The sequence below is a fragment of the Nannospalax galili genome, unplaced genomic scaffold (genome assembly GCF_000622305.1).
Source record: "Nannospalax galili isolate Female #2095 unplaced genomic scaffold, S.galili_v1.0 scaffold132, whole genome shotgun sequence".
In the NCBI taxonomy this organism is placed as follows: Eukaryota; Metazoa; Chordata; class Mammalia; order Rodentia; family Spalacidae; genus Nannospalax; species Nannospalax galili.
The window spans coordinates 2,881,606-2,892,217 of NW_008332644.1; the positions used below are offsets into that span (position 1 = coordinate 2,881,606).

At 41.3% G+C, this 10,612-nt stretch overlaps 1 protein-coding gene across 2 annotated transcripts in view; it reads right to left on the reverse strand.

Annotated features, from left to right (window-relative positions):
• Positions 1–363: 363 nt before the first annotated feature.
• Lancl2 (LanC like 2) overlaps positions 364–10,612 on the reverse strand; it is a 61,794-nt gene continuing 51,545 nt past the window's right edge. Inside the window, exons 9-10 of one of the 2 annotated variants that reach the window (XM_029560861.1) lie at positions 2,707–2,805; positions 364–737 (exon numbers count right to left, since the gene is read on the reverse strand). In XM_029560861.1, coding sequence (XP_029416721.1) covers positions 2,711–2,805 — 95 coding nt within the window. In that variant the 3' untranslated portion in view covers positions 364–737; positions 2,707–2,710. Of the gene's footprint in view, positions 2,806–10,612 lie in introns of both variants that reach the window. The other variant, XM_008827550.3, reaches the window with a different exon arrangement.

The window sequence follows — 10,612 nt, forward strand, 5'->3', positions numbered from 1 at the left end:
CAGCTCAACACACATGGTTCCTATCACCTTCATCCACGTTTCAGAAGGACTTTGGCACAGCAAAGCACAGGAATAACATCTAGAACTGGGGCATGACTTCTACTGCATTTCCATGTGACAAATCAAAATTTCAGAATTGTAGGTAGGGTGTGGTGGTGCACACCTTTAATCCCAGCACTCAGGAGGCAGAGGCAGGTGGATCTCTGTGAGTTCAAGGCCAGCCTGGTCTACCTAGTGAGGTTCAGGCCAGCTGGGGCTACAGGGAGACCTTGTCTCAAAAAGAGAAAACAAGAAATAAAAAACAAATCAGAATTGTTCCCAGTGCTCCTAGACCATGACACTCACATAGAGCTGAGAAAGGACTTCATAAGTCACCACAGAACTGTCTTTTATTAACAAAGCCAAAGAATATCTCACACCTTGTGTAGACGTTAAGTTTTTCCTCCAGATTTCAAAATGGTGTTTTGCGTGTACATATTTTAAAAGTTTTAAAACATATTTAGGAGAATACAGTTATGAACACAAACAAACTTTAGAAATAAAAGTGAGATGTTCTTAAACTCAGCTTCAAACATGTATAACTACTATGACCGTAGATGAGCCCTCAGTCCTGGGCAGCGCGTGGCATCTCTCCTCTGCCTTGAGGGATGTGGGTGGCAGCTTTTCTACAGCAGCCCAGGTAGCAGAAGTAAGGACAGGATCAATGGAGAATCACAGAGCTGCATGTATGTTAATACCTAGTGGGTAAGTAGGAAGGTGTCAAGCCTCCTGGCTTTAAAAAGAAATCTATAAATAATTGTCTCCATTTAGTCTATGGGTATTTATCATTCCCTCAGAGTGCTGGTAAGAAAGACACTACATTTGTCTAACATGCAGGAATGAACAGATGGGGTGTGGGGTGGGGGGGAGGAGACAGGGGGAGGTCACCACCGCTGCTGCTGCTCTGAAGGCCTTTGGCCAAAACCAGGGCTCCACAAACTGCCGCCTCTGTGTAGATAAGGGCTTGCTAGACAGCCCCAGGGCCTTCTGCCAAGAAATTAAACCAGCAGAATCTCAAAGACAAGCTCGGTAATGTATTATTTTTGATAAAGTGGGAAGGGAGGATGGGAAAAGTGTTGTTTGGATGAGACTACATAGCACATGAGGTCTTCTGCCAAACTGGCCCTCAGTCTGTTTATGATGGTTTATGTTGCCTTTAGTAACGGGGTACCTGATGCCCAGAGAAGCCCATCATCAAGCTCAGGCAGTCAGGTAAAGCAGTCTTGAGGATTTATAAACAGAGAAGTCATCAACATAAGGTAAAGAGAGTGATCAGGACTTACAATGAAGAGTACCTGCAGGTGAAGGGCCTCAGGAGGCAAATGGAGATCGGGTGTTCAGGGCGCCAGACCCACAAGCAAGGTTCAACACTCTTAAAAACTTACATGCATGAAGATGGCTCTTTTAAATTGTCTCAATCTTTCTACTTCATAAAGAAGTGGAAAATGAGGGCTGATATTTAGAGAGTCCTCTGAAGTGAGGTCTAGACATGATACAGTCCTGCCTTATCTTTTGGGTCGCACATTACCTTGTAGGAAGGGAAGTGCTTATGGAATCTAGACTCCTTATACCATCAAAACAACAAACCCTGAAACTTATGTGACAGGATCACTGTGGGATGCTAATCAAGATTAATGCCCCTACAAATAGTTAACATCACCCAGATGATAACTGTCTTCGGGTTAGAATATTTTGTTCCCTATATGTATAAATGCAGCCTAGAATTTTATTTTTATCACCCACAATTGGATGAAAATACAGATGTATTCACTTCAAATTTAGACTTCAGTTTACTAAAATTCTGAAATACATTTTTTGAAGGGATAAGGATGATTCCATCTGGTATTATATCTACTCTACTTTTTTGTGGTAATAGTTCGTTATATTGGTAAAATCAGGGTGGAGTCTGTTTTAATAATCTACATCTGGGTGAATGTCCTAGAATGGTTAACACAGTCATTAACACCTATATGTAGCCACTAAAGATTATTCTTGTCATCATGAACAGTGGCTGCCCTGGATTGCAAGGAGCCCTCTGAATTTAGTGCCTGAAAACTCTGCGGAGAAAGGGGAGCCTCAGTGGAGCTACAGTGAGCCCCGGGGAATCTTAAAAACACTGGTGAACAGAAGACACAAAGGCAGTGCCCCCTGCACCTTCCCCTAGAGCTGTAGCAAATGCTGGCTGTCCAAGGCCCCCTCCTGCTTTCTGAACATGGAAATGTCACACCCTATTCCCATAGGCTATCCAGACCCTATCTGATGTTCTAGAGCGAAATCACACAGTTGTTTCTGTCAATACACATGACACTCCATTTTAGATGTTTATATACAAAAGGTAGGGCTGTCACCAGACACACATGCTCAGCTCAGAGTTCATGGGACTTTTCTATCTAGAGCACTTTACACCTACAGACAAGCACCAAGAAGCATGCACACTGCAGGGAGTTCACACTTCACACCACTGTGGGGAGCACGGGACACAGGGTGCTGATGGGTGGTTTCTATCACTCATGCTGTAACTTGTGGATTTTTGCAACAAAAGGGGCCTGTGAAGGTGTTTGCATTTTAATTTTTTCCCTCTTTCAGGATTCACAGTTGGTTCTCTGTCAAGCACTAAACAATCAGGTGGCTTTTGGTCCAACGAGTATTTTAGTTGTCTTTTTGCACCTTTTTAATCCCTCTGCAAAGAGCCAAGTTCAAATGCTGGAAATCGTGATGTCTCTGGTACCAGGATGTCGGACAGAAAATGAACAGCACCAGCCATGCCTGCAAAGCAAAAGGGGAATCTTTTAGGAACTATACAGATTAGTGAGTGTGCTGTATAGCTTTAGTGTCAACTTGACATACCTGGGTTGAGGGAGCCTCAACTGGGGAATTTCCTCCATAGAACTGGCCTGTGGCCATGTCTGTGGGGCATCATCTTGACTATAGTGTGATGTGCGAGCCCACTGTGCATGATGCCACCCCTGGGCAAGTGGGCCTGTGTTGCATAAGAAAGCAGGCTGAACAGGGGTCAAGGAGCAAGCCAGTAGGCAGAGTTCCTCCATGGCCTATGTTCCAGCTCTCGCCTCCAGGTTCCTGCCCTGAGTTCCTACCTTGGACTCCCTGATGAACTGTGACCCGGGAGATGTAAGATAAAATAAACCCTTTCCTCCCCAAGTCAGTATTGGTCAGAGTATTTTGTCACAGCAATGGAGAAACAAACTAAGACAGTGAGTAAAAGATAACATTTAATCCTTTCCTCCATTAGGGGAAATGCCAACCTAATTAAAAATGATATCAGTAGCTCAGCTCAGGGAGCTCCCTCACCCCAGACTCTGTGCCCCTGGATCACAGCTTTCAGGTCATGCAGTTAGGTAAGTTCCCTAACCTCGGTTCTCTGCATCTGTGACCTGCATCCCAGCTCTCGGACCTGGTTGGATAGTTCAGCTCTGTGCATGCTTTAGGCCTGCCTTTGAGTTCCCCCAGACCTGTGAGTTCCCCAGACCTGCGAGTTCCCCATCTCTAGATTCCATTGCCTGCTATGGTTACTTGGTGCTATGCATGTGCCCTAACTCTGAGTCCCTGTGAGCTCTTTCACACCTGTGAGCTCCCCAATCCCACTAGCCAGGGTATGTAGGTTCTACAGCTTTCTGAACCCTGTAAACTGTGATAACCCGGCTCCAGTGTTCTCATACCACTCATTCAGGCCTAGTTGGGATTGTACAGTCAGTACATTACCCAAGACAGACCCAGTCAAGAGTTATATTAGTATGCTTTCTTGGTTAACACCCAAATGGAATTTCTCCAGTTAATCCAATTAAAAATCAAAACAGACCTGTCTGCCAACCTGCTCCCCCAGCAGCCACCCAGCCCACTGTGCATCTCTAGGACCATGTGTAGTCTTTCCTGTAACTTCAGATGCAAAAGTTGTACTTATTCCTAACTGAACTAAGACCACTTCTTACCCCCATTCCTACATCAACACATGGTGGCCCCAAGACTGAACACCAATCACTACTCGGCTGGGCCCAAACCTGACAAGGTGGGGAAATAGCAAGGATCCAAACACCTATCTGTACCAAGAAAAACTGCTACCAGGCTGGGCATGGTGGCACACGCCTTTAATCCAGCACTTGGGAGGTAGAGGAAGGTAGATCTCTCTGAGTTCCAGGCCAGCCTGGTGTACACAGTGAGTTCCAGGACAGCTGGGACTACAGGGAGACCCTGTCTCCAAAAAAAGGGAAAAAAAGAAGAAGAAAAACCACTACCAGAAACGACTATGGTCTATGACATAAGTCCTGAGACAGGCGACCTAAGGGGACACACGAGACAATGATTTCAAAGTAGCAATTAAAACTATGTTCAAAGGCACTCAAAGAGGAATAAATAAAAAACCAAATCATGCTGTGACAACACGATACTTGAATGAAACAACTAAAGAATGCATTGGATCCTCAATCAAAGAAAATGTGAAATCTAAAATAATCCAGGAATAGAATATGCAGGACCCCGGGACACTACAAAAAGACCAAACCTACGAATTATAGGTATAGAAGAAGAAACCTAGGTCAAAGGCAGAGACACTATTTTACTAAAAAATTTATAGAAGAAAACTTCCCAAATCTATGAAAGAGATACCTATCATTGGATAAGAGGCATACAAAACACCAAGCAGACAGGACCAGAAAAGAAACTCCCCACATCAAATGATAGTCAAAACACTAAATGTACAAGACAATGAGAAGATAGTGAAAGCTGTAAGAGAGAAAGGTCAAGTCACATACAAAGGCAGTGAGGTGGTTTGAATGAGAATGTCCCCCATAGGCTCCAAGTGTTCGGATATTTTGTCCCCAGTTGGTGGCGCTGTTTGAGAGGCTTCAGGAGGTGTGGCCATGCTGAAGCATGTCACTGGGGGGCAGGGCTTACAGAGTTCTTAAGCCTTGTGGGGATTTATGTCCAGGAAGCAGCTCTTTTGTCTGAAGAGAAGAATAAACACTCTCAGGAGGGCAGAAAGAAGAAACAATTCCAGAATCGTTAACCAAAAGAAGTCTAAGAAAACAACACTACAACACCAACACGACAGAAATGAATATACACTGGTCAATAATAACTCTTAATATTAATGGTCAAAGTTCCCCAATAAGAAGGAAGATATAGTCTAAGCTTTTGGATTAGAAAACAGGATCCATTGATTTGCTGCCTCCAAGAGGCACACTTAATCATCAACGATCAATTAAGGTAAAAGGATGAAAAAAGGTATTGCAATCAAACGGAACACAAAATAAACAGGTATAGTTATTCTAATATCTGACAAAATAGACTTACTAAAAGTAATTAGAAGAGACAGGGAAGGTCACTTCATATGCATTAAAGGGGAAAAAACCACGAAGAGGATGTTATGACCCTAAACATATATATATATATATATATATATATGCACCAAACAGGGGGGACACCCCATTTCATTAAAAAATTCTATTAGATCTAAAACACACACATTGACTCTAATACAGTATAGTGGGCAACCTCACTTCCCCTACTGTTACCAATAGGTCAGCCAGACAAAACCTGAATAGAGAATATCTGGAGTTAAATGACACCATAATGGACACAGACAAAACAGATATTCCACACACACCACTTCTCAGCATCCCATGGAACTTTCTCCAAAATCAATCACATATTAGGACATGAAGCAAGTCTCCACAAATTTAGGAGAAATGAAATAACATTCTGTATTTTATCTGACCACAAAGGAATAAAGCTAGATATCAACAATAATAGAAATGGGAAAAAGCAAACAAACTCATAGAAACTAAGCAACACACTCCTGAATGAAAACTGGCTCAAGGGAGAAACCAAGAAGGAAATTTAAAACTCCCTAGACTTGAATGACAACGAAAAGAATATACTAGAATCTGTGAGACAGAATGAAGGCACTCTTAAGAGTGCGTACATCAGAGAATTAGAGACGTCTCATATTAACTTAATGAAACACCTGAAGGTCTTTGACAACCAAAAATAAACAGTATCTAGAAAGAGCAGATAGGAATAAATAAATAAAATCAAGGCTGAAATGAATAAAATAGAAACAAAGAAAACAATATAAAGAATCAATGAAATGGAATTGGTTATTTGAAGAGATTAACAAGACTGGCAAACTTTTAGCCAAAATAAGTCAAAAGAAAAGACAGGCCCAAAATGAATAAACTCAGAGATGAAAAGGGAAACATTACAACAGGCCCTGAGGTAATTCAGGAAAACATAATGGCATTTTAAGACTCTCTATTCCACTAAACTGAAAAATCTAGGAGTCACAGATAAATTTCAAGATATGTACAGTCTACCACCCTTAAATCAAAACTACACAGATAATTTAAACATGCCCATAACAACCAATGAGTCAAATGCAGTAATTAAAAATCGCCCAGCTGGGGCTGGAGAGATGACTCAGTGGTGAGGAGGCTTCTTTTGCAGAGGACCTGGGTTTGGTTCCCAGCACCCACACAGAGGCTAACAACCATCCATACGTAACTCCAGTCCCAGGGCATCTGACTCCCTCTTCTGACCTCCGCATTGCACAACATGGGTACATTTTCATATATAGGCAATACACTCATACACATAAAATAAAAAAATAAAATATTTTAAAACTCTCTCAACTAACAAGAGCCCAGGATCAGATGGATATAGCACATAATTCTTCCAAATCTTCAGAGAACAAATACCAATACTCCTCAAGTTATTCCATAAAATAGGAAAGGATCCAGGAATACTCCCAAATTCTTTATATGAAGCCAATATTACTCTGATACCAAAACCAAACAATGACTCAACAAAAATGAACACTATAGGCCAATCTCTCTTATGAACATAGATGTAAAAAATCTCAATAAAATACAAACTGAATGCAAGAATACATCAAAATATTATCCACCATGATCAAGCTGTCAACCTCTATATCCTACTATAGAGATATTTACTCATCCATATTCATTGCTGTCCTTTTCATAACAGCCAAGATACGTGAACAACCTAAATGTCCATCATGAATAATGAAAAAGAATGGATACATAATGAATGGATAATGAAAAAAATGATACATTCACACAATGGAATATTATTCAGCTGTCAAAAATGAAATTATAAAACTCACAGGTAAATGGATGGAACTGGAAGCAATTATTCTGAGTGAGGTAAACCAGACTCAGAAGGGCAAATATAGCATGTTTTTCCTTTTAGCAGGATGCTAGCTTTGAATTCTCAGTTATACGTGTTTCAACTTGAAATACAGAAGAGACCAGGAAACAAATGTCCAGGTGGTGCGGGTGGAGTTCATAGGAGGGGAGATAGACTATAGTGATATAAAGGGAGAAAGGGAAATAATAGAGCAGGAAGGGTTAACTAGGGTGGGGAATGGCAGGACAGGCAGAGGAGGGACTATGGGAGGGATAACTAACACTAAAGGACTTTAGAAAAAGCCACATGGAAACATCGCTATAGAAGCTTCTTAAAGTATTTAAGTACTTTAAGAATATATATGCTGGGCGTGGTGGTGCATGCCTTTAGTCCCAGCACTTGGGAGGCAGAGGCAGACAATCTCTGTGAGTTCAAGGCCAGCCTGGTCTACATAGGGAGTTCCAGGTCAGCTGGGGCTATAGGGAGACTCTGTTTCAAAAAGGCTATATATATATATATACATACATACACACACACACACACACACACACACACACACACACATATATATATATATACTATAAAAGACTTAAAGGCATTACATTATAATGGGGACATTGCCCCTACTAGACACCATAGGCTAGGAAAGTAAAAGCCCAATGCAAGAGATGAACTCCTTTTTTTGAAACTGTTGATCAGGGGTCCAATAGACTGTCAAACAGTACTAGCCTTGGCCCCTGCTCTTGGTTACGCACTAGCATTTGATGGTAAGACCATACTGCTGAAGACATTATCTATATACATAAGCTGTAGGAAAGGCAGGGAGAAATCAAGCTGGTGCTACCTTCAAAGCTTCACCTCTTCTGGCCAGCTTTCATAGTGCTGGAAGGTGCTCTGTATGCTACCCAAGAAAAAAAATCAATCATTAACCTTACCCAGCTGTGAATCCTGCACGCTTAAACAATTGGCCTGGCAAGATGTGCCCACCAGTGTGACAGTGGCAGGAATATTATGAGAGTAATCAATTGCTTTCTAATTGGATTGGAAGTCCATATGACATTGATTATCATAGGAACAGGTGGCTAGCTATAGGATCTATTATCCTGCTAAATAGACATAGTATTACAGAGACTTAGTGACTTATTGTACCCATAGACTACCGCATCTCTCAACTCTCACAGAGAAGTTTCCTCATGCAGCAGACAGTGATTAACATAGAAACCCACAGCTGGACAATGTCAGAGAACAAGAGACTGCAGAGTGCTTATCCCTGAATTAGACACCTATACTAAACATCTGCCTCCAAAGGCTCAGGGATCATTGAGGAACATGTGGAGGAAAGATTGTAAGCATCAGAGGTGGTAGATGACCACAAGGAAACAGAGTTTTCCACACAGTTTTTCAAGTTACTCTGATGAACTCACAGGAATGGTGACAGTATGAGCAAGTCATGTAAGATCAAGCCAGAGAACAGCTCAGGGTGAGCTGGGTAAGAAACCCCACCTCCACATGAGGAACTATTGATGATGACGGCTGGGTGGGACTCTTGGTAGGTTGGCCAGGGTCCAATGGATGAATCTACCCTGAAGGATATTTTGGGACAAAAATTTGACTCCATAGGCCTTAATATATATGCAATAGAGTACCTGAAGCTGGGTGGGGAGCACTAAGGGGTGGGTAGTAGTAAGGGGTGGGTAGAATAATAGTATTAGTCTCTCCCCTATAGCCTTTAATGCAATCAAAATGTAGTGTATGGAATTCACAAAAATTTAATAAATGGCAGAAATAAATTGATAAATTTTAAAAATTAACAAAACAAACCCAACAAACAAACAAACAACCTAATTAAAAATTGGGGAAAGGAACTAATGGGTAACAAAACATGAATGCCTGAGAAATATCTTTTATAAATGTTCAACATCTTTAGCCATCAGGGAAATGCAAATTAAAACTACTTTGAAATTTTATCTTATTCCAGTCAGAATGGGTAAGATTCAAAAAACAAACAAGGATCGATGCCAGTGAGGTGTGGGGAAAAGGAAGTGTTATTGCTGGTGGGAGTGGGAACTGGTGTGGCCATTAGGAAAATCAGTATGAAGGCTCCTCAGAATGCTAAAAATAGATCTCCCACATGATCCAGCCAAACTACGCTTGCGTATGTACCCAGAGTTCTCTATATCCCATTAGAGACACCTGCTCATCTGTGTTCACTGCTGCCCTATTCACAACAGCCAGGAAATGGAAACAACCTAGATGTCCACCAACTGAGGAGCGGATGATTAAAGTATGGAACATTCATACAATGAAATATTATTCAGCTGTTAAGAAAAACAAAATTATAAGATTTTCTGGTAAATGGATGGAACTAGAAACAGTGATCCTTAGTAAGGCCACTGAGACCCAGACAGACAAACACCTCATCTCTCTCCTAAGTCGATGGATGGGAGCCAGCTTTGAATCTTTAGATAGGTATGTTTCAACTGGAAAACCCTTAGAGATCAGGAAACTAATAAGGGATCATGGGGTTGTGTCAAGGGAGGGGAGAGAGGGTGCAGTGATCTAGATGAAAAGGGAATAGGGGACAGGACTGGTTTAGTGGGGGGAGGGAGGGGAGGGCAGAGGAGGGAGTGAGGGGGCAATAGTAACAAACACTAAAGGCCCTTTAAAGATCCATATGGAAGTCCACTACAGAAGCTTCTTTAAAACTTTAATGAAACACTGGCTTGACCCTATAACCTTAAAAGGGAATAAGCATTACTTAGCATCCCTAGGAAAAGAAGTTTCACAACAGATGGAAAATTTATTTGTTAATGCTATTATGTCTCATAATTATTTTTTTTTAAAAAGAAAATGAGCATGTAAAAGATGTTAAAAGGATATGGGAATGGAGATATTTTCCAAAATAGAAAAAATGAGAAAGCCTAAGGAAGAGATGAAGGTCTGTGTAGGTTTGTTATATGTAAAGGATGAGACAAAAATAATATACGCATAATCTTAAATTTCTATGGTCATAGTTTGGTCAACTAGTTTAAGGAACAAAATATAAATCTAGTCAAGGTTTATCTGAGAATATTTGGTTTTTTACTCAAGCTTTATCTCATAGCACATGATAATTAAAAGTACCAGACTGGTGGAATTAACCTTCTTTGGATGTTTAACAGCCATAGTTTGAGGCCTATACTAATGTGGTCAGAGGGACTTAAAGGACAGTTTTTGTCTCTTGCCCTCCAAGGTTGACTAAGTTCCAGGGGACTATGGAACATCTTTCAAAATATCCTGTAACTGTGGTGAGTCACCTGTCCTCTTGTTCAGGGAGGCCATGGAGACCCCCACGAGATGGACTTGAACCAGTGTCCAGTCTACAAAGAGGAGGGTCAACTCAGAGGAAACATCTCATTCATGCTTCCAAGTA